The sequence below is a fragment of the Canis lupus genome, chromosome 21 (genome assembly GCF_011100685.1).
Source record: "Canis lupus familiaris isolate Mischka breed German Shepherd chromosome 21, alternate assembly UU_Cfam_GSD_1.0, whole genome shotgun sequence".
Taxonomy (NCBI): Eukaryota; Metazoa; Chordata; class Mammalia; order Carnivora; family Canidae; genus Canis; species Canis lupus.
The window spans coordinates 20,164,193-20,188,800 of NC_049242.1; the positions used below are offsets into that span (position 1 = coordinate 20,164,193).

General features: G+C 44.9%; 1 protein-coding gene across 1 annotated transcript in view; it reads left to right on the forward strand.

Annotated features, from left to right (window-relative positions):
- Positions 1-24,608, forward strand: part of TENM4 (teneurin transmembrane protein 4) — a 729,276-nt gene that overhangs the window by 540,840 nt on the left and 163,828 nt on the right. Inside the window, 2 exon segments of the mRNA XM_038568485.1 lie at positions 1,445-1,659; positions 3,302-3,512. Coding sequence (XP_038424413.1) covers positions 1,445-1,659; positions 3,302-3,512 — 426 coding nt within the window.

Consider the following 24,608-nt stretch of genomic DNA (forward strand, 5'->3'; position numbering starts at 1 on the left):
TGCATTTTAACTTTTTTGTTGGTGTATTTTTAATTAAAATAACATTTAATGGTTGGAAGCTAAAAACCTGATGTTTCTGCCTAGGAGTTTATAAAGGAATGATAACATATGGAGAAGTTTAACATTTAAATTGAATTTTATTATTTAAAACAGTAAAATATTTTATGACTACAACAATGCCCTGCCAAGCTCCATTTCAGCATCAAATGTGCTTTGTAAGGAATCTTACAAAGCGAGGGGAAAAAAAGACATTTTAATTTCTTATTCCCCAAACGCTCTTTATAAAAAAGTTCCCACAAACGTGTTTTCCTTACAAATGGATTCTTGTTCTCTGAAAGTGTCTCTTCAAACATCTCTAACGAAATAACAAATCTTGGAACTAGGATACCCAGGGGGTGCTTCCTTATGACCAATAAGATGTAGTCTACTGGCTTGAGTTTGCCTTGTCAATGTCCTAAAGGTGGTCTTCTAACATCCCTGACACCTCCTTCTGTCCTCTCCCAACTCCTCAGAAGGCTGATGTCTGGTAGGAAGTCAGGTTTATATGTTTCACATGTGAGTGTGCCTAATTACTAGATATGGGAAGTTTGATAAGCCACCTTCCTTCCTGGCACTTCAGGTGCCCCCAGAAAGCTGTCACTCTCCTGATTGGTGACGGAAGTGGGCAAGGAACCATATTTTTTATTCCAGCACCCGTAACCTGCAGAGTCAGGGACCTGGGTTGAATTTCTAAGTGTTACTTAGGCTTTGTGCCTGAACTTGAGAAAATCCCTCAGCTTTACACACCACCCCCGATTTTAGCACAAAAATGATAGAGACCTCCATCCAAGACAAGCATTTTACTTCCCTCCAGAAGTACCCCCTTCTTCATCTTCCCCAACCATACTCCTGCTTCCGACATAAACCCTCATCTATATATCTTAGCCTCAGAATTTGGTTTCCAATTATACATAAACTAGTAAACTTGTAAAATACCTCTTCCACTCAGATCATGCTTCCCACTGCTGGGAAACCATTCTGAATTGGAAATTTAATAACACCTTGTTCGCACTAGCCTTCCTATTTTAGCATGCCTGCTTTTACACGCACACACACACACACACACACACAGAGTATTCTCATGTGACCACAAATGATTATTTTGGGGATCAAAATATATCTTAACAAGCTGTGGAATTATGCAGTATACAGATGGCCCTTTGGGAGGACCCATACTGCTTTGGAAGAATGCATATTTTTAGCAGAACAATTTGAGCATCACTGAAAAAAAAAGAGTCCTGGATGTTCTTACTCCTCAATGGGGAAGGGGGTTGGGGGCTGGCAGGGAAACATCATAAAGAGAAGTGCAAGGCACATGAGAGTCCTGTTGTTCAGGGGCTCTGACCCCTTATTTCACTTGTGGCTAACTGTGTGCCTTTGTCTTCCCTTCCCTGTGTCTTGGTAGGAAAGCCCAGTAGTTTCTTTCCAGAGGACAGTTTTATAGACTCTGGAGAAATCGACGTGGGGAGACGAGCTTCCCAGAAGATCCCTCCTGGCACTTTCTGGAGATCTCAGGTGTTCATAGACCATCCTGTGCATCTGAAATTCAATGTATCTTTGGGAAAGGCAGCACTGGTTGGCATTTATGGCAGAAAAGGCCTTCCTCCTTCACATACACAGGTAACTAGAATGCCATTTCCCCTGCTGATCTCTGGGGGCTCCTACCTCACATCTTAACCTCGAGTCAGGAAGTCTAATGCTTACACCTGGAGCCTTATGTTTGAGGGATATTTCATGTATTTTATAGCCATTCGTCCATTTGCCCTCTCTAAGACCCCACCTTTCTGATGAGTAGTGTTATATCCCTGGGTTTTTATAAGAAGAGGGAATTTTAGGAAATATTACAATAGTCTTTCTACTATTACACAGTCACCTACGTTAAATGATCCAAGAAATGTAATCCGAAGAGAAAAGCAGGCACTTTTGAGTCAGGCAGATTTGAGTTTGAATCCTCTCATTATCAGCTGTGAAACCTCTGGCCTGGTCCTCATCCACCAAGAGCAAGTTTCTAATCTCTCCAGCGGCGACAACAATACCCACTTTGCAGGGCTGTTGCAAAGAACCCGGAAGAACATTTATAAGGCAGCTAGTGCAGCATCAGGCTCAGAATACATGCTACTTCCCCAGTCTCTTACATTCCTTCTGTCCTCTGGGGGTTCACTCTGCCACACGCATACCAGAAACACCTCCTAACAACTCATCCAGGATGATTGACATATTACCAGTCGTGATGGATAAAGAACAGACTTGTTCAGGTCCCCCTCCCCAGCTCTGGGATCGGAATAACATAGATCAGGGGCATCCGTCAGACATTCAGGCCACACACGGCCTGCCTAGCCCAGTCGTTATAGAAGAGTTCCAGGGGAAAGCTACGTAGATGGATTTGCTGATGGTGGAATCATAGGAAAAGAGAGCCTGGGCCCTGCTTTCTTTGTAGAACAACGATCCTAAGTCCTGGACTTCATGCCTGGACTTCATTTATACACGAAATAGAATAGCTTAGTTTTTTTTAAAAAAAGATAGAGGTAGGTAAGTAGATAGATAGCTAGATAGCTAGACAGATAGTTGCTCAATTTGCTTGCTAGTAGGCCAGTAAGACTTAACCATTTACCTATTGTTAATGCTGCATGATTGACTTCCCTTGAGTCTCAGGCTGGCAGGCTCAGATCAGTCAGCGATTGTATCTGACACAGCGTGTAATTACGGATAGAATTTTGAGCTAATCCAGTTTCGTTCCCCTTAAAACTGCTCCCTTAAGCTGGAGTGTTTAGAAAGAATCATTGACAACAGGAAGATAGTAATCAAATTTTAATTTGCACTTGACTGACATTTAAGACCTGTCCAGTGCTCCAGTGCCAGCCCTTGAGCCCTGGGATTTCCACTATCACTTGCCCAGAGCTGGAGTTCAGTCATTAAGTGGTTGGCTTTCTGATCACGATGTGCCCACTATTAGAAAAGCATGGTCGTCTTGGTTAGACTCAGTCAGATGAAGACTGCCCACATATACACCACATTTAAAGGAAAATGAGACTGAAAAATAAATCACTAATTATGCTGCTCTCACAAGGGAATCTGGAGAGTATTACCATGAAAATGGGTCTAGGGAGGAGTTGAAGTTGGTGGATCAACCTTCATGTGGCTTTAGCTTTTTTGCCTGTACTTACATTGGGTTTCTTGTGTGCTCCCGAGCAGAAGTGTGAAGAAGGAATCTAGCATTGTGGTGAAGCAGACACACTGGTAATTATGCTCTCTTTGTATTTAGTTTGACTTTGTAGAGCTGCTGGATGGAAGAAGGCTCCTGACCCAGGAGGCACGGAGCCTGGAGGGACCCCAGCGCCAATCTCGGGGCGTCGTCCCCCCATCTAGTCATGAGACCGGCTTCATCCAGTATTTGGATTCAGGAATCTGGCATCTGGCTTTTTACAATGACGGGAAGGAGTCTGAAGTGGTTTCTTTTCTCACCACTGCCATTGGTAAGGAGCCTTCAGCCCTCTGGGGTCTGTGGGATCTTGTTTCTTTGGGAGGACTCTGGGGATTCTGAGGATTGGAGCCAGCAGGAGAATGTGTCTTCCTCACAACTGTCAATGCCACCTGGAGTCTGACATGAGTCCATCCCGACTGGGCTTGCTAGACAGGAATGGGAGTGGGAACCAGGGGAATGAGGGAAGGGAGGGGCTGGCAGGCCCACTGCCTTTCTTGTGTTATCGGTGGACCAGCTGCTACATTTAAAGACCAAGGGGGTAGAACTGACAATGAGACAGGAACCCTTCCTGATCAGCCACATGGAGGCAACATCTCTTTTCTTGTCACTTCTCTCCAACACCTGTATTTGTTTTTAGAGTTGCCTTGGCTCAACTCATTGATTTGTTATTTGAGTTTTTTGCTTTTGAGTGTGGCTTCTTGTGTATTTTGTTTTGGTTTTGGGACTAACTACCCATGGCGGGGTTGAGAAAAGAAGATGGAAGGCTCAGAAGGAGAATGAGAATGGCAGAGCAAAGGCCTGGATGAACAATGCAATCAGTCAGATTGGGGTTCTGTTGAGAACAGAGATGTCTTGATCTCTAACAGAGAGCGGACTCCAGTGTCTATAATGGTGCTTAATGCCTTCTCTATCCCTCATCATAGAAGAGGGCCACAGCTGTCAGTTCAGACTGAGCCCCTAGGCCACCTCAAAAGCCCATAGGTGTCTGGGAGCCTGGCATCTTGTTCTAAGGAATTTCTCTTTACCTGCACATCCCATAGAATTTGTCTCCTCCTCAGATGGCCAAAGGACACAGTGGTCTCAGTGGTTCAGGTCAGAAAACATTCATTTTGCATTTATATTGGAAGCATTATGACATGGCCTGGAGGCAAAATCCCCCACAGGAAAATAAAACTTACAGAAAATAAAACTCCACTAGCTAGAATGCTTGGAAGTAGGGCTTCTGCTTAATGAAAAGCTTTATGTGGTATAGAGTTCACCTCAAAACTCTGTCTTAGTCCTTGGCTGGGACTCTCTGTGACATGGAAAAAAGAATTGAATAAAGACCTCTGAATCTGGTCCTTGGTCCAAAACTCCTGCAAAATCCTGACTCTTCCTTCTAAACAGTAGTAATCCTTTTCAGGCCATTCTCCTCTCATTTGCAATTTTACCAATAGTGTCAGAGATTACCTTCCCATTAAATGCAGGTATGGTTGGGATCTCTGGGTGGCTCAGCGGTTAACGCCTGCCTTTGACCCAGGGTGTGATTCTGGAGTCCTGGGATCGAGTCCCATGTCAGGCTCCTTGCAGGAAGCCTGCTTCTCCCTCTGCCTGTGTCTCTGCCTCAATCTCTCTCTCTCTCTCTCATAAATAAATAATTTTTTTTAAATGCAGGTATGGTTGATACACTCCCTGCAGGCTCAGTGGCCTACCCCCTTGGCCAAATGAGGGCGGTGGAGGCCATCTGCCTGCAGGAGCTCTGCAGGAGGAGATACCGTTTTGTGCCGTCCTTGATTTGGAAGTGTGCGCCCTACCTGCTGGTCTCTGAGAGCCCAGAGGGCGAGAACTTTGACACAATCTTCTCTGCCCCCTAAATAGGCAGCTGAGGCCCCAAGGCGCGGGGTCACCCCGTCGATAAGGGCGTGAGCAGGAGCATGGTGTTCATTCTGCTCAGCCTCCCCCCAGCAGGACTGACAGCAGCCATGGCCCCGGGAGTCCTGGCTGCTGCCAGTTTCATCTTCTAATGCCTCTTTTTGAGGTGCACTGGAAAGCATGCTCAGTTCTGAATCTCTGCTGCTAACTGGGGTTTTGACCCTGCCCAAATCACTGAAGTTTTCCAGCTCCTGGTTTCTCGAGGGTCTGGATTTAAGACTGCTGCTGGGTGGTTCCTGGTGACCTGCAGGCTATCAGCACAGCCCCATCCCCTGTCACTGGAGAACCACTTGGCTTTGCCAGGCTCCAGACCCTTTTTTTTCTCTTTCTGGGCACAGTGGCTTCATTTGAAGGACATGGGTTATCAAGTCGTTAGTGGTGCCCAAGTTAAAGCATCATGGTCTCACAGCCCGATTTCACTTAGGCATGGTTTGCAGTCGTGCTTGCTCAGAACTAAGATCTCTTACAGTCAGAACCCTTTATTTTTAATAACTGAGCGTAAATATGAAAGGATATTAATATAAACCCCCAAAGAAAGCTACTTTTAATTAGATGTGCCTCTCAAAGAAGTAAGGTGTCGGTACAGTTTGGTACTTTTGCCAACTTCTGGCTTGTCAAAGTTTGCTAACCCATTTTGCCATAATTAAGGTAAGGACCTTGCTTTTTCCTCTAGTTCTTCTCTTCTTACGTTAATGATGAAGTCCGCTTTCACTTCCCTTAACCCTATAATATCTTTTAGAGCAGATAAGCTGTCCTGGGCTGCTTAGAGTAGTATAAACCCTTGGTGTCTTGTTAACATACAGATTCTACTTCAGTAGATCTGGGTGCATCCTTAGAGTCTACATTTCGAACCAACACCCGGTGATACCAATGCTGCTCATCTGGGGACCTCACTTTGAATAGGAGGGGGTTACAGTATCTTACGAATGGTCTCAAGCATTGCTATGCAAAGCAGCCACCCAGAGATCCACTTTAAAATTCAGATTCCTGGGCCCCATGCCCAGGAATTATGACCCACTGAGCCTTAGGTGGAGCCTAGATAATCCTGAGTCCAGTGATCTATCAACTAAGCTATGAGAACTGTTGCCTCACGAGCACAGCTTTCTCTTCCTTCCTCCCCCTACCGTCCCCCATTAGCTCTGTGACAATAGTCAGGTCACCCCTCTGAGGCTCATTTTTCTCCTATGGCAAATGAAATAACAATAGTACTCTGCAATCCCCATTGTGAAGATTAGAGCAGATACAAAATGCCTAACACAGGCTTTGGCCCAATAAGCACCCAATAAATGGAAGCTCATTATATTCTTTTCCCCGCCTCCTTCTCCTTCCACCTTTCTCTTGCTGCCTTTTGGACTTGTCTGTCTTCCTTCCAGCTACAGTGATTGTTTAATGAATACCTTTTTTTCCCCCTTTAATTCAAAAACAGACAGATTCTGATGTTGCTATTAATCCCTCTCTCCCCAAGAGTCCATGGCATTGAGTCTCAGCTATCTGTGATTGTTACCTGTGAGCTCTGAGTTGTAATTTGTCTTGGCAGGTTAATTAAAAGTTTGGGTCTTGTTCTAGTGAACTCATTATGGTCCCAATATACAACTGTAACTCTCAGGTTTGCTTAACACACAAACTGGAATATGACTCTCCCTTCATTACATGTTGAAATGCAGATCTGGAATTTAAGAAGACCTGAGATGTCAGAATCCAGGGTATTTATGTCTGTTTGTAATTAAGCAACAGGGGAAATAATTGGGTTTAATTTAACAAATGGCTATATTGTGTACATTTTTGCTTTTCCCTCCTTTTAATGCAATCCAGCTGATGATTTTAAATTACACGAGTTTATCTTCTGCCTTGAAAAAAATGTAAAAGCACTTTAATAACTGTATACATAAATATATACACACAGAAACCTGATGTTGACTGCGCTCCCTCTGAACTAGATGCATTTACAGACACACACACATGCACATGCACAATACCCAAACCGAGCAAGTTTAGAATAAAACAGGGCATCTGTTTTTAGAAAGAACAGTTTTCCCCCTACATGTGGAGATCCAGAATTTGAAGGTCATGTTGTTTCTGGTCCTGGCTCTTCTGGGAGTGAGCAGCCTTGCTGACCCTAAGTGTTGAGTGAAGCAGGCTGATATCTACCAGTAGCTGAAATATAATTCACTAGTACAGTTTACAAAGGGCTTTAAATATATTCTTTAAGCCTCTAGATAACTCAGTGAGGTGATTATTCTTATTTTTACGATCACCCTCTATTGCCAAGGAGGAAATTAAGGTTCAAGGGATGGCAAAAAGAAAAGCTAGGACTTGAATTTATATCTGGCTGACTCCAAGCTTGGGCTCCTCCTTCCTTAGCATTCAGCCTCCTTCCCAGAATCAGTTCAGGTTTGGAGTGTGACACCCCTCTTTCCCACCTATCTATTCATTCAACACATACTTAGAGCGTACCTACTGTGTGCTGGGGACTACACTTGGCTCTTGCTGCATGTGCTTTCATCCTCACAAGAACCTTAGACTCTACGAGGTTGATCTAAACTTTACAGATGAAAAAATTGAGGCTTGAAGAGGTTTTTTTTTTTAAGATTTTATTTATTTATTCATGAGAGACACGGAGAGAGAGGCAGAGACATAGGCAGAGGGAGAAGCAGGGTCCCTGCAGGGAGCCCGATGTGGGACTTGATCCCAGGACCCCAGGATGCCCTGGGGTGTCCACTGAGCTACACAGGTGCTCAAGGCTTGGAGAGTTTAATTGGCTTTGCCCAAAGTCATGCAGTTGGCAAGGGCAGGGTTAGGAGGGAAACTTGCTCCCCAAATCCTGCTCTCTCTCCCCACTCTGCCCCACAGTAGCTTACTCTGCTGTGACACTATTAAATATTTTATTTCCATTTGTATTATATGGAATTTAATTTCCCTTTTATTAACTTGCTTCCAATATAAGTAAGCATCTTACATTAACCCAGGAAAGTTTCCTTGCAAAGTCATTAAAAAGACCATGGGGGAGGGGGGGGGCAAGACCTCCCAGCATCCTAAACTTTAAAAATAAAAATATCTTCATATGCATTGCTTGCAGCCCCCAGCCCTAACAAGTCAATGATGCATTGTTTTGGAGAGCATCTTACATTTTAGTTTTGGTTGATGCCAAGGTGTAAAGGACAGATCAACCTGATATTGTGGTGTTGATGAGCCACGGCTGGAAAATAACAGATTCCCCACAGTGGATTTAGAAACGCAGAGGAAAGAAATGAGAATCATTGGTAGCAAACATAGAACCTGGCGATTTTTATGACAAACATACCCTGGTCTTCCTAGTCTTGGACATCCATGCTAATTAAAGAGAAACCTTTTGTTCATGTCCAGGAAGCTGCCATACATCCCCCTCTGTCCAGGGACTAGAAGCAAATTTAGTCTCTCTCTCTTCCTTGTTCTCTTTCTCCAACAAGTAGTAGGTTCCTGCTTTTTCCCAAAATGCCGTAAGGGCTGGAGGAAAGCAAGGGTGTGTCCAACTGGATGGACCAGGGAGGGCTCTCTGGAGCAACGACATTTGATGGGATCTTAAAGGATGGATGGAATCTCCACTTTATTTATTTATTTATTTATTTATTTATTTACTTACTGGAAGATCACACCTCCTTTTTTTTTTAAGATTTTATTTATTTATTCACGAGACACACACACACACACACACACATCCACAGAGGCAGAGACACAGGCAGAGGGAGAAGCAGACTCCATGCAGGGAACCCGATGTGAGACTCGATCCTGGGTCTCCAGGATCACGCCCTGGGCCGAAGGCAGGCGCTAAACCACTGAGCCACCCAGGGATCCCTGGAATCTCCACATTTAAAGGAAGAAAAAGAAAATAGGAGGGGAGCAGACATTGTTGAGTTCATTCCAGGCAGTTAGAACAGCATGAGTGAAAGGTAGATATGTGGAAACTGAAGCTGGCTGCAAGAAGCCAGAAGTTCTGTGTGACCAGAACCCCGGATACCTCAGGAGGGATCAGGGAGTTAGTGGGGAGAAGCTGGCATCCTCCCTAAGGCAGAGTTCACTCCTCATGTATTAGGTGCCGTTGTGGGCTTTTGAGCAAGGGAAGAAGACAAGGAAAGCCAGAGGATTTATCTCACGGGGCCCAGAACAAGAGTTCATTAATTTATATAACCAGAGGAAGTTGCTGGGATTGAGCTTTGTGGTTTCATGAGAAAAAGAAGGGAGGGGGAAGGGGGGGGATCCAGGAAGGACAGGAGGCGTGGGTCAAGGCTGCTGGTGGTAGTTTTATGTGCTGTGCCTATTCCCCGTTCCTTCTTTTCGTAGACGTAAAGACTTTCACATAAGCTGCTGTCTTCCAAGGATAGTCAAAACTGGGTCCTTGATAATCTTCCAGACACCCCCGGACAGTACCATTGCTCTACTTTTCCTCTGCTTTGATCAGATAAGCCTACTGTTCGTTACCCTCTGAGTGCATTTGCAAGCATCTAGAGAGAAAAAGCCCTGACATCATATAGTTCTACCTTGCGTAAAAACCTGCACGACTTCAAAGAAAGGACTAAGAAAAGTGATTGCAGAATGAGTTTCGGTTTTTAATAAGCCCTGCCCCCACCATTCCCCACACCCCCTTCCTCTGAGTCATAAAATATAATACAGCGGTGAGGTATCGAGGTCTCTCGGCAATCCGCTAACCTTCTTGTAAATGACATTGGCAGCACTTTGTGAAATTTCCCCTAGAAACACGTCTTTGGAAAAGTGCCCTGTGAGTTCACCTCTCCCCGATAACAGCGATTTGTTCGGAGCAGTCTGGTATAAGCGGAATGAAACCCGTAGGCCGAGGGAGAGCTCAAGTCAGCACGCTGGGGACAGACGGTGGCAAAAATCTGTTTCGTGGCAGAGAGCTAGGAATATCCGAGTGCTCCACCCGCAGACTGGGGACTCGCCCTGCAGGCAGCTGACCCTGCTCCCCCAGGACCAACCGGGGGACAGCACCCCCGCCCCTTCCCCCTATTCTCTCCCCGCCCCTGGGTCTGCCTTGGACTGCCGAACCTTCTGAATTTTCTGGGACCTGGGACCTCAAGGGCAAGAAAGAAGACAGGATAGCTCAAGGACACAGGAGGTACCAAGGAGTAAAGCTCGTCTCCTGTGAAAATGGTTGGAAATGTGCTTCGTGTGCCAATAACGACATCACAGCCAGCGGGGCTCCGGCGTTCTCACGCACACTCGGTCTAGGGCGCCCATCCAGGGCCGGTACAGCATCCAGTGGTAGAGTCAGGGACCCGCCCTTTCCACCCCTTGCACCCTGTTGTCCTCAGCTCTGGCTGCTGTTTTCATGCCCATACCCTTGTGGTCCTAGCGTGGCTGCCACAGCTCCATGACTCGTCTGCATATCAGGCCGGGAAAAGAAGAAAGGAGAAGGAAGCAGGGAAGCCACATTCTTCTTAAAACATCCAGCTTACATTTCTTTGGCACAGCTGCATCGCTTTGACACTCAGAGCTGTGAAGGAGCCTGAGGAAACAACCATTTGTAGCTTACCACATTGACACTCTAATCAAAATTAGGGTTCTCTGGGAAAGAGGGGGGAAGTCTGTCATAGGCTTCACTGAGTCCATTTAGTTCAGCAGTTACCCACTGCGAGCCCCTTGGTGTGTGCCAGCCCCTAGCCTGGGCATTTAACTGCAGCCATGAGGCAGACACAGTACTTGGCCTTGAGATTCTCATGAGCTAGTAGTATGTGAGGCTGAGATTAAGGAGAGGCCACCCATGTCCCGGATGGGGAGGGAAAAGGCTTAGTTCAGTCTCTTTACAGCACCAAGGAACTAAGGACTCTTGTATTACTCCTTGAAGCCCCTTGCATGATGCTTTGAAAGGGATGGACAGGGGGCACCTGGTGGCTCAGTGATTGAGAATCTGCCTTTGGCTCAGGTTGTGATCCCGGGGACCTGGGATGGAGTCCCCGCATTAGGTTCCCTGCAGGGAGCCTGCTTCTCCCTCTGCCTATGTCTCTGCCTCTCTCTGCGTGTCTCTCATGAATAAATAAATAAAATCTTTTTTTAAAAAGTGGAGAGGAATTACAGGATGAGCAGGTCCAGAGGGGTTGCAGGCAGACCTAGACACTATGTTCATTCTCTCATTCAACTAGTATTTACTAACTGCCTTTACACACCATGTCCTGAGCAGGCATTAATATTAGTCCATGGTATTTAAAAAATAGTCATGCTTCCTGCCTTTGTGTCATTTATAGATATGCTCAAGACAGTTTGAGATAGTCTTAAGTTTAAACACAGTCATCAAATATATATGTAAACAGGTAATGGTAAATGGTATATACTTATTGAGGCAAAGAGAACAAAGTACTCTGGGGAAACAAACAGGAGACTTAATTTAGATTGCTGGGGCGGAGGTAGGAATACGAATTGTTTAGATGAAGGTTAGGAGAAGGAATATACCAGCAGAGGCAAGAGCATGTGCAAAGGCCCTGGGATAGGCAACAGCTGGAAGTCCTCAAGGAACTTTAAGATGATCACATTGTGGGGCGTAAGGATGGATCAGAGGGCCAAATGGTTTTGGATAAGGCTGGAGAGGTGCCAGGAGCCAGACTGTACAGGGATTTAAAATGGCATGTGAAGAGTTCTGTTTTCTAATTTATCCTAAGGGTAATGGGAAGCCACTGTGAGACTTTAAGCTACAGTGACCTAATCTAATTTACATATTTGAAAGTTTCTCAAGCTTTGGAGCTGTGACTCCAGTGAGGAGGCTGTGACAGTAGTCTGGGTAGGGACTCAGGCTGGAAGCCTTGGAAATGGGGATACAAATGAACACATTTGAGCTTGATACTGGTGCTTGGCAAACCCTAGGTACTAAGCTGATGTTTTCTGAAGGAAAAGATTAAAGCACGAGAGAAAGGGTTGAGAAATGGTCTGTTTCAAGGGCAAGTAAAGCCATGCAGCTGGAAAAGGAGCCTGTGAAGGTCAGAGAGCTGGAGGGAGAGAACCAGAGGAATGTGCTGGCAAGGTCAGTAGACAGAGTCCAGGTATTTGAGGACAACTGCTTCCCCCATTTCATCATTTCAGCCATCTTCCTCGATCCATAGCCAGAACTTCCACTCACTCTTGGCTAATGTTTCTGCCACTTTGAGATACAGAATGCCAAGAGCCTTTGCAAGCCATTTATTTTATTTTTTATTAGAATGTGTGCACGTGCATGAAGACAGGGGGAGGGGCAGAGACTGAGGAAGAGGGATCGAATCCTAGGCAGGCTCCACATTCAGTGCAGAGCCTGACACGGAGCTCAGTCTCACAACCCTGAGATCATGACCTGAGCCAAAACCAAAAGTTGGACACTTAACCAGCTGAGCCAACCAGGCACCCCAAACCTGTTATTTATTTAAATCACACTTTTAGAGGACGCCTGGGTGGCTCAGTGGTTAAGCATCTGCCTTCAGCTCAGGGCGTGATACTGGAGTCCTGGGATCAAGTCCCACATCGGGCTCCCTGTGTGCAGCCTGCTTCTCCCTCTGCCTGTGTCTCTGCCTCTGTGTGTGTGTGTGTTTCTCATGAAAAATAAATAAATAAATACATACATACATACATACATACATACACACTTTTAATGATAAGAAAATGGAGGCTTAAAGAAGTCATGTGCTTTGTCCAAGGACACACAGCCTCTAAGCAGCAGAGTGAGGATCACTGCTCTGTGGATTGAGTGCCAGTTCTATGCCAGGCACTGTACTGGGGTGTTATCATTCAGTTCCCAAACCACCTGTGATGTTAGATTATGTGTGTTCCCACGTTATAGGTAAGGAAACGAGACTCAGAGATGGAATGCTGTTTGCCAAGATCTCATACACAGGAAATAGCACGGCTAGGTTGGCAATCCAAAGCCCATGCTTTCTCCTGTATCTTAGTGACCAGGTTTCTAATGTGTGATGACATCCACAGGTGTGCCTCCACACGCTCACAACGATCATCAAGATAGATAGGGTCTTAGAGATGATGGTATTCACACCTCCTAGATTCACACACAGTGTGCCCAGCAGTGTGCCCGCCATCAGCAGCTGCAGAGGACCCATCTGCCTTGCTCTATGTATCCTGACCTGTCTTTAGTCCTGCCAAAGGAACCCCTACTCCAACCTCTGTTCAGATGAAGTTTCTGATAGAAGATATTTCTCTCTTGATGGTTTAGTTTTTGAGGTAGTGATGGTTTTGTTTTTATAAGTGATGACTTAATTTTTTATATTCTGATAGCTCTTTTCTCACAGTTGATAAAGGCAGTTACTCATCCTCATCTCGCCAGCTGGCGTCTCTACTACAGAGCAGTGCCTTTCAGAGGACTCTCACCCAGTGGTATCTTTTCTCTTTCCCTTTGCGATATCACTGATACACAGGACCTGATGGAATATGTGGCCCCCAGTTCTGTAACACTCTTTTAGGAATAACCCTAACCAAGTCTGAGGTTGGTGGCAGATAGTTGAAATTGTCACTGTGGTCAGAGAAGTGGTGTGGCCTAGAGATAGGACAGAGGCTTTGGAGTCAAACAGACCTGAGTTTGAATTCTGACAGTACTGTGTATAAGCTGTGGGACTTTGGCTAAGTCTGAGCCTCACCCAACTCACCTGTAATTAGAAATAAAGCTGACTTTAGGGAGTCTGAGAGTGACATGAAAGCATGTAATTCATGGTACATTCTTTGCATGTTTTAAGTGTCTCTTGTTCAACATTTGCTGATCATCTGCTTTGCTAAGAGCTAGAGATTCATCAGTGAATAAAAAGGATGCCTTGCCCTCTGAGAGCCTATAATCAACTTGGAGAGCTGACCCTTTCATAAATAACTCCAATGCAGTGTAGTCCGCACCAACAGAGAGGTCTGCGCGAGTTCCCATGGCAGCAGAGAGGAGGACAGTTCCCCCTGCCAGGGAGTTGCAGGAGGAGGTAGTGAAGCATAAAGCACTTGCACTAATAAATGTGCTGAGTGAGCTGGGAAGCGGTATACAAGTTATGGGAATATAGAGAAAGAGCTACTCGGCAAAAAAGAGAAATTGAGATAAGATGGTAACTATTGAGATAAGAGATAACCACAGAGGACTGGGCAGGAAGTAGTCTGTGACAGTGGCTCACATGAGGACACGAAGCCAGGTCTTCCGAATACAATCCCCGTGACCTCTCCTGAGCCCAGTTGCCTGGCATAGTACTCTGAACATGGCAGACCTTCGCCAGATGGACAGTGAGCACCAAGTGGAAAGGTCAAAGATCACAGATGCTCCCTGAAGCCTAGATCCTTCTTCCATGGACATGAACTTTATGTGAGCAGCTCTGAAGGAAAGAAGCTCCAACTGCCAGTTCACGGTGCTGCCAGGCTCTCGGTTGAGGGATGTTTTTTCTGTCCAGGGAGACCTCTGCATTACAGAGCTGCTGGATTCAAGGGGCAAAGCAGCTCTCAGACTGATTCAAGTCTTAGGGTCTTTTTGTGCCAGAACTGCTGCAGCTCAAAAATGGAAATGTGGGTTCCAGAACATTCCAAGGCACTAACTGTCACTTGTTCTTTTTTTTTTTTTAAGACTTTATTTATTTATTCATGAGAGACACAATAAGAGAGAGAGAGGCAGAGACAAAGGCAGAGAGAGAAGCAGGCTCCTTGCAGGGAGCCCGATGCGGGACTCCATCCTGGGACTCCAAGGCCACGCCCTGGGCCGAAGGCAGGCACTAAACTGCTGAGCTATCCAGGGATCCCCCACTGTCACTTGTTCTTATAAACTGATCTGCCAGTTCCACAGGAAACTTCTCAAATGTCCCATTTTCTAGTTCCAGGTCTCATCAGTTTTGTAAACTCGCCCCAGCCTCTCCAAACTATTTGGCTAAATGAATAGTAGTAATAGCTATTATTTATTCAGTGCATACTGTATCTCAATATATCTTAGATGCTTTACATAAACTATTTCGGATGCTTACAATAAGCATACAAAGTAGGCATTTTTCCCCAGAGGGAAGTGGAGCTCTGAGGGTCTAAATGTCTAAGCTGAAGCCCCATACCCAGTCAGTGAGGAGCTTGAATTCGAATCCAGGTCTGTCTGGCCCCAGTGCCCACACTCTTTCACACCATGCCTCTGTGGAAGAGTACCTGATGTATCTACTGGGAGTGGGTAGAGGGCATGAAGGGGATGGTTCTCAGAGATGAGCTCATTGTCCAGCTTAGGGACAACTGGGACAGCTTCATAGACCAGTTTAGAAGTCTGGTTTTGAAGGCAGTGGGGAGCACAGGACAGTTTTTGAGCAAAGGTATAGCATGATTCAGGTCTTGGATAGATCTCTTCGGCAGTGGTATATACCAATGGGTTGGTTTCTCAGATGAAAATAGGGAGACCAATTGGAAAACTGTTTCAGTAACCAGTAGGGTTAGATGAGGGAAAGGGCCTGAATTGGAGCAAATTTCACTGCTTTGTATAAAGCAGGGGATGCATTGCAGGACATTATAGGCTGGTTTTCTTGACCACTTGTATTTTAGCTGTAAGGGAGAGGCAGGAAGTTTCAATCTTGGAGCATGGATACATAGTGATAGCATTAATTAGGTAGTGAGGAGGAGGAGGAGTTGGCTTGAGGGGAAGGAAGTACAGGGGGTAAATTCACATTAGATTTGAACTAAGGGGCACCCTGGGTGAGTCAATGGTTGTGTGTCTGCCTTTGGCTCAGGTCATGATCCTGGGGTTCTGGGATCGAGTCCTGCATCAGGCTCCCCACAGAGACCCTGCTTCTCCCTCTGCCTATGTCTCTGCTGCTCTCTGTGTCTCTGTGTATCTCATGAATAAATAAATAAAATCTTTAAAAAAAATATTTGAGCTGCTAATAGGATTTCCAAGTGGATGTTAGTTGTTGACAGTCAACGGGCAGATGGATAATAGATGTTGACCTAGGGATAGCTCTGACCTGTAGACAGATGCCCAGTGGGCATCATCTGTGTGGAGGTGAGAGGAAACAAGTGGGAGGGGAAAGTATTGAGAAGCAGGGAGTCAAGGATGGAACCCCAACACTCAGAGGGTGGGCAGGGGAGATGTATAGAGATTAGCTTTAGAGAAAAGGTAGGGAGCCGATGACAAAGAAGCTGTTGGATTTGACCATCAGAGGGTCATTGGCAACCTCAGTATGCGTGGGTTCAGCCCCCAGTTGCAGGCGGAAGCAGGGTCATTACGAGTTCAGAAGTGAGTGAGAGGCGTAGAGTAGAAGCAATTCCTTCTAGACAGAACAGGGAAGGAGACAGATGGGAGTAACCTGAGGAGGAGGCAGGTTCATGGAAAGGTTTATACAAGGTGGGGGGAGCCTTGAATGTGTTGTCAGCTGTGGGAAAGGAGCCAGGGAGGAGATGGGGAGCCTGGGAGAGAGGGGAGATGATTAATGAAACGAGGTAGGAGACACAGAGTAGAGGGCAGATGTAGAAGGACCAGCCCTGGGAAAAGAGGAAAGACCCCACTTCCTGTGGGAGAGGAGAGGGCCATGGGGATGAGACAAGGTGAAGTTAAGTTTGAAGGTGGAGAGGAGTAGAATACAGGCAAGGGTCTGTGTTGACCTTGGGGTCAGCTGTGCTTTCTAGAAATGGATTGTCTTACTAGGTAAGCCCTTTGTGGCCTGAACCGTATGTGTTCCCTTCCATGTAAGGCAGACTGAATCCAATCAATTATATTATGTACAGTGGCAGTAGAGAGAGGGGTAATGTGGCTTTAGTGGTCAAAAAGTAGATCTGAACCCAGATGGCCTGGTTTGGATCCAGTCTCTGCCACTTATTAGCAGTGTGACCTTGGGTGAGATAGATAGCCCACCAGTGCCTCAGTTCCCTTATCTGAAAAATGATGATATAGGTACGAATTTCATGAGGGTAATTTTGAGGACAAAATGAGTTAATATTGTTAAAATCTATGAACAATGCTGGGCAAGTGATAGGTGCTATGCAGGGTTTATTATTGTTATTGGCAAGAATAGTCTCTGATGTTTTTCAGGGCTTGCAGGGTCCCGGTGTAATACATACATTATCTAACTTAAATTCTGTAACAGTCTCAGGGAAGCAGGAGTAATTATTATTTCCTTTATATAGATGAAGGAAAGAGTTTCAGAGAGGTTACCAAGTTGTCCCAGTCACACAAAGAGTAAGGGCAGAGCCAGGATTTGCATCTATGGCAGCCTGACTCGAGAATCCAGGCTGTTTCTACCCTGGCTTTTCTACCCTTTAACTGGGCTCCTCCCAAGTCAGGACCCACTGCCACTGGTACCCCTTATTTCCCCTGTCCCGTGGCAGCGGGTTCACAGGACATGTGCTTCATCAATCCTCAGCTTCTTGGGGCCAGAGAGTTTGTACCAAAGGGTCTGCATGCGGGGAGAGGGCTCCTTTATCTACAATTGAGCACAGATTTAAAGATGACAAATCTAGCAGAGATTTGGGCGGGTTTCTTGCTGCTTAAACAGAGCAGAGGACCAACTGTTGAAATGACAGGAGTATGAGTGTTATATGAAGGGTTATAAAAAAAATTGTAAGCCAGAAACCTCTGAACATCTGGTTTGAGTTTGAGTAGCTGCTAGTTCATGCCTTTATCTGAGCAGCTCTCATGTTCTGGGGATAATAGAAGCACAGTTTGTTTCATTCCTGGTTCATATTACACGCCAGCCTGATTTTTTTTTATTTTATTTTCATCTGTGTCATAAGCCAAAGAATCCATGCAAGAGTGCAAGGGATGGACTGTATGTTTTGGACAAGCAAGAGAAAGCCCAGTGCACTAAAGCAGAAAGACTAGGGTGGTATTTTTCACAACTACAGTTTGCTTTTTCTCAAGCTTATAAAAGCAAGCTCTTCCTTAGAAACCTTTCATTTGGGAAATTGTTCCCACTACCATTATCTCTTTTTAAATGATAGGAGAGGAAGGTGAAATCTGTTAAACTCCTTCGGGGTGCCGTGTACTACACTAAGCATAATTTATTGACATTAATTCCTTTTAATTCTCATAACCAACCTGTGCCATTTGTTGACAGTACTAGGTCCTAAAAATCCTGGAAACAAAAGGCAAAAAGATGCATAGCATGACAAAGAATATTGACTACTAGTCAAAATCCAGTGCTTTCTGGTTAAATATAAGACAAATTTCCTTTAAAACCACTAATAAAGAAGGGTATAGCCATTAGTGAGCATTGTTTTACAAGCTCTGGTTTCTAACATAAGGCAGAGAATAGGAACAAGAGGTTGAGACAAAGCTATCATTATTCGTGAAGGATATGTTTATATTCCTAGAGAACCCAGAAATATTCATTGAAAAAACTATTTTACTTAAGAATTCAGAACTTGCAACTTGGGCACCAGATAGCTTTTCAAAAGTCAATATATTTCCCATAGACTTGAAATAACCAGGTATGAAATATAATAAAAAACGTCCCAGTCAAAAAAATCAATAAAAATTAAAATATCACTTAATGAGAACTACATGTGACCTGTGTGACAAAAACTGTGAAATTTTATTGAGAGCCATAAAACAGGACATGAATAATTAGGAAATATAGCATGTCCCTAGATGAGAAGGTGAAACACTCCAAATATGTCAATTTATAGGTTTAATGGAATGCCAAACCCAATCCTAAAGGGAATATAGAAGATGTGATTGAATGGTTTAAGGCTTCATCTGGAATAATAAACCGATGAAAGTATGGAAGATATTTTTAAAAAAATAATGAAAGATGCTCATCTTTAAAGATACGAACCTATCATAAATCTAAAAGAGAATAGGAGTCGAATAGATTAACAAAGTAAAACTGTCTTAGAAGTATTACAAGCTATATGTAAAGCTTTTAATATTTGAAATAAAAGGAAGAATTGCAAATTAATGGAGAAGGAAAGGCTTCATCCATAAGTGTTGTTAGAATAACTTGGAAAGGCTGCAAAGTGGCATTCAGAGGGGACAGATGTGGCCGAGAGACACAGAGAAGGCTTTTTGAGCCTTTGGGGTTGGCCTCATATTTAAAAATTGGATGACTTCCCATAAAGCTGTAGGTTTATGACTTACCTTTAAAACTTAGGAGACTGAATTCCTGCAGGAACAAGTCCCTGCCCTCTCAAAAACTCTGTAATTCACCACAGTCTGCACTTCATCCTGTTTTCTCACACCTGACCAGCTTTGCTTCTTTGACTTACCTGTGCTGACCCCTGGAGGAATTTGAATTTTCACCTTCTGATTCAGACTTCACTTCACACCATAGGCCCAAATAAATTCCAGATGGACTAAAGAGGTAAACACTTTGAAAGCCAAACGAAAAGAGGGTAAAGCCCAATGTTCGCATATCCCTGGCCTGGAGAAGGATTCCTCAGCTTAAAAGATTCACTAAAGGACCCACAAAGAAAAAAGACTAGCAAACATGTATGTAAAATTGTAAAGCTTCCATATGTCTTATAAGTCTTGTCAAAATAAGAAGGAAAATAGTAGCCTGGGAAAATATTTGAGGTAAATATGAGAGACCAAGGAGGGATTAATATCTATATTATGTGAAAGTACATATGCTGTGAAGAAAATTATGATCTCATAGATCAATGGCTAAAATTCACATGGAGAAAAGTTTCCAAAACTATATAGTATGCTGTAAACATACATGAAATATGTTTAAGCTCGTTAGTAATCTAAGAAGTGCAAATTAAAATAATTGTTTTTTCCCCCTAATAAATACCACCACCCCCCAGGTTAATACCCAGTCCTGCACAAGCTGCAATGAAACATACCCATATATATGACCAGTTGCATTGTAAATCAGTGCAGCCCTTTGGGAAAGTAAGTTGGCATTTTATATTAAATCATAAAAATGTTCCTATTTTCAGCATCTGAGTGTCTTTCTTAAAGAAATAAGCAAAAGCTACTTGCTTATCTCAGCATTGCTTACAATTGTGAAATATTGGAAACAATCCAAGTTCTAATAATAAGAAAACATATAAGCAAATTATGGAATATTCACTTAATGAATATTACTCAGCCATTAAAAATTATCGCCATGAAGTGTATGAAACATAGGCAAATGCTTGTGATTTTCAGCCCCAGAAGGATACAGAAGTTATGTTTACAGCATGAACACATCTATTAGTAACAGTGTACTTTGTCTGCTCTGGTAGTCTGAGGCCGAACTGGAACTGGAACTCTAGGCTTCCACCTTGGAAACTGCTTTCCTCGCACCCTTCTTGCAAACCGAAGCGCTATTTACAGGGCGCCAGTCAGGGTTGCCTGTCAGGCTGGCCCTTGGAGTCTGGTGCTCTTCCAAACTGAGCCTAATGCAGGGTTTCAGAGCACTAATGATGGGGCTGTGGAAGGGACATGTCAGCCTCCTGACCTCCAAGACCTGGGGTTGTCTGCACCTTCCTCCTCTCCCTAGTTGGCACAAGTGGTAAAGTGAGCAAATCTAGAGGCCAAGAAAGGATCCGAGTTGAACCACACTCTGCTGGCAAATGCCAAGAGCGGCAGGTGCTATGGGCACACATGTGTTTTTTCAGCTCTCTGTGACACACCTAGATGCATATAAATATTTCCGTTGTTTTTTTGGTTTTGCTTTGTAAAGAATGCATTAAGTTAAAGCCGCTAACCATGAAGGCACACCGCGCTTTCCAAGTCAGCTTTGCTTGAGGGGGAAAGGCAAGACCCCAGGTGGTCCCTCCATCGTTAAAGCCTGGTGTTAAGAGAAAGCAGAGATGGCTTAGTGGGATTTTTTTTCCTTCAGAAAGAAAGCCTATCTTAAAGAATTGTGCGATTTGAAACCTGAGCCTGCCATTCTGTTTTCTGCATCCCCCATACCCAAAACGGACAAGAATTTTCCATGTAGCAGAGTTTACAATGACAGTAATAATCCCTTCTGTCAGATAGGACTTTTAGCTTACCGAGCACAATGACATGCAGGGTTTTCTTTGCATTTTTATTTAGATCTTTACAAGACAGTGAGGTAGGATGATTTTTGGATTATTGTCCCTATTTCGAAGAAGCAGCTGCTGGGGACCAGAAGTTAAGGTTCTTTTCTGAACCGCCCTTTTACTGGTCCAAGATCACACAGCAAGTATATGGGCAAGCCTGGGTTTCAATCCTGTTCTCCTGTTTGATTGACCCAGTTATTCATTTATTCTTACAAGCACACATTCACCTTTTCTGCACCTACTGTGTGCCATGCCCTCTGCATGGGCAGTGGTGACAACTGAGAACAAGTGTCTTGGGGACATGCAGTGGTGGATCTCTCAGACTATGGCAAGAGGGACATTCATCAGCACTAGTGACTGTGATGAGTTATGAAGGAAAGGGGTGGAGCCTGTAGGAGCACTGAACAAGGGAGCTGACCTAACTGGGGCAGGGGACAGGGAATGCAGGGCATCTCAGCTGAGACCTGAGAAATTGAACAGGGTGAGCAAGGTGAGTGGCAAGTGGGGAGAAGGTGAGAGGATTTAAGACAGATGCCCAAGGACCACTAGCATTTCATGCATAGAGGAGGATCCAGAGAAGGAACGTGAAGATGAGTGGCCTAGTGGCAGAAATGTTGGAAAAAGTGTTTTTTGGGGAGCATCTGAGTGGCTTAGTGGTTGAGCATCTGCCTTTGGCTCAGATCATGATTCCAGGGTCCTGGAATCAAGCCCTGCATCTGGCTCCCTTCTGAGGGAGCTTCTCCCTCTCTCTCTGCCCCTAACTCGTGCTTTCGCTTTCTCTCTTTCTCTCTCTCTCTTTCTCAAACAAATAAAATCTTTAAAAAGAAAGAAAGGACAGACTAGAAAATCATCTCAAATACTATTGACAGGAACTTGTGGTTGAAGGTTATATATCTCTCCCTCCGGGGGTCCTACCCTAATGAGAGCACTGAGTTAAAACAAGGAGCAAACCCACAAGGACAAAAAGAATAAGAGACAAAGCCATCAAGAGATGTCAGCAGACTTCTCGAAAACAGCAAGTGGGTTGAATTAACAGCATGGAGAAAGCTCAATACTGAGCCTCTGCTGATTAAGATGTCAGTGAGAGCAGAGCCCCCAGAAAACCCCAGAAACAGGGTACCAGATGTAACAGAGGGCGGGGGAGAGGGGGCACAGTTGACATGTGGATAGGTTCAAGTCTCTGTGAGAGGTAAGCAGCGACAATTAGACCCTCAGGTCTCCCTCTCACACAGACAATCAAATTATCCATCAAGTGTATGAGTAGAATAAAGATGATAACAGCCTTGCAAGCTCCAAAAATCATACCTCCCATTCACCTTTTCTCAGGAAGCTACTGGAAAACGTATTCCCTCAAAACCATGAAGTAGACCAGCAAGAGGGGTCCAGGAAGCAAGGGGTTCAATTAATGAGAGAGGTAAAGAGAAGTCCCAGAATGATGGATATATAGCAGGCCCAGAAAACAAACAGACCAGACCACAGCAGGGCAGAGGGCTCAGGAGGGAGATCCCCAGGCAAAAAGAAAAACTGTGAGCCAGACAGATTACCTGGTATGTTCGACACATGGTAAATTCTATTTCAGAAGGATTTTCATTTTGCTGGAAAGTATGGGTAGAGTTATTAATAAAAACATAGGAAATAGAAGCAAAAAAAAAATGATGGTTTTCTAGTAGATCACACCAGACGGGAGTAGCTAAGTGTAGTAGTAGGTAACACCAAGTATAGGCAAAACAGTAGCTGCATAAGCACATTATTTAGAAAGGAGTGCATTCTAGAAGAAATAGCCAAAAGAATTGAGACTAGTTGTCTAGGGTATGGCAGGCAGACATGCGTAGGACAGAGGACTGCTATTTTCATCGTAGGCTCTATAGTATTGACTTTTTAAACTATGTACATGTATTACTTTGAATTAGAAAAAAAAATTAATGTTAGGTCAAGGAAGAAAGAGTTGAAAAGTGTCCACTGAAGGTAGTAATAGGAAGTTCAGCTCCCCCCACCCAGTTCTTTCCACATCTTCCCACTTAGCCTGGTCCATGGAGACCACTCATTGGAGAGTGAGTTCCACCTCTAGCATTCTATCCAAACCCGTGTGCATTTAGTTCACTCCAGTAAGAGAATCTGTTCTTTCTGTTTAGAGAGACCCAAGGTGAGGAGACCACGGTGATTGAAAGGTGTAGACAGCCCCTCAACCTGTCCATACAGTGTAATAATGGCTGGGAGAAGGAGTTTTGGAGTCTGTGAGAGCCTGGATTCAAGTTCCTGCACCTCCTCTGATTAGCTGAGTGGCCTTGGGCAAACGTAGCTGAGAAAACAAATCAGGCCGTGGCAGTGATAATTGGCCCAGACTTCCCTAATGAGGGAAAAAGGAGTTAGCGGGTGCAGGGCAGGCTCCCTGCCAAGTGCACGGGTAGATGGTAATATTATTGCTAGTGCAAGCTCTGCTATCCTATTTATTGCATCACAAGTTACACAGTTGTCCAAATTGAGGTTTGACCTTTTTATGCCCAACTCTGTTTACTCTGCTAAAAAAGCAAATCAATTAAAAACATATACGTTGGTTGTACTTTTTTTTTTTTTTAAACCCCAGCATCAGAGCACAGTGCTGCTCCCTGCCACCAGCAGGCAGAGACACTGTCTCGACAGGTGCAGGGCTCACGACCAAGGGATCTTTTACTCCGGCCCCCAGAGAGACAGAAGGCCCAGCAGGGGGAGTCCGTTCCCCCGGAGGGTGCTCACGGTTCTCCCGCTTTCTGCTACATGCTTTGGAAGCCTCAAGACCCAGCAAACGCGGCACCAGCCCCCCTCAGCTGAAGTTTGACAATGAGCGGGGGCAGCTCCCACAGCTTCCTGCCCAGATGCGTGTGTGTGCCACGTGCATGCTCTGCCTTTGGGTACCGGTCCTACAGCGTGGCTGTGGCAATGGATCAGGCCCAGTCAGCAGAATAGGCCCCTCCTTGTTGTGGGCATAGCCCGGGTCCTCAGGGTGAGCAGTGGCCCAGGGAAGAAGCCCAGAGTTGGTCAGTGTGAAGGGGCTCATGGGAAATGTCCCCAGGGCTTCTGGGAGAGGCCTGACCCTCATAACCCATCTTTCACAGAAAGGGAGTAATGTTTATAGGATGTTTATCCAGGCATTGGGGGTCTGAGCCAAAAGGAAAAGGGAGCTCTTCCACTTGGGCACATTTGTGTGCCACACGGGGTCATGCAGGTGAAAGAAACATGCCGTCTCGGCTGGGTCTTCATGTGAGCCAGTGCTGTATGGAGATGCTGCTGGAGCATTCGTTGCCACTTTCCTATGCTGAGAGCCTGTCTTCCTCTTGTCCTGTTGTCATAAAGTGCACATACCCATGTGCACAGCACGTCTGAAGCCCTTGATGAGGGAAAAGTGAGCTGAAGTCAGCCAGGGGACAAGCCAGGAAATTCTAGCACACTGAGCAGGGTCCGTGGCCCTCTGGCCATAGTCACTCAGTTGCTAACACTATAACACCAACTGTGTGTCAGACACTTTGTAATCACTCCCATTTTATAGACAAGAAAACTTAGGCATAGAGAGGTGAAGGGA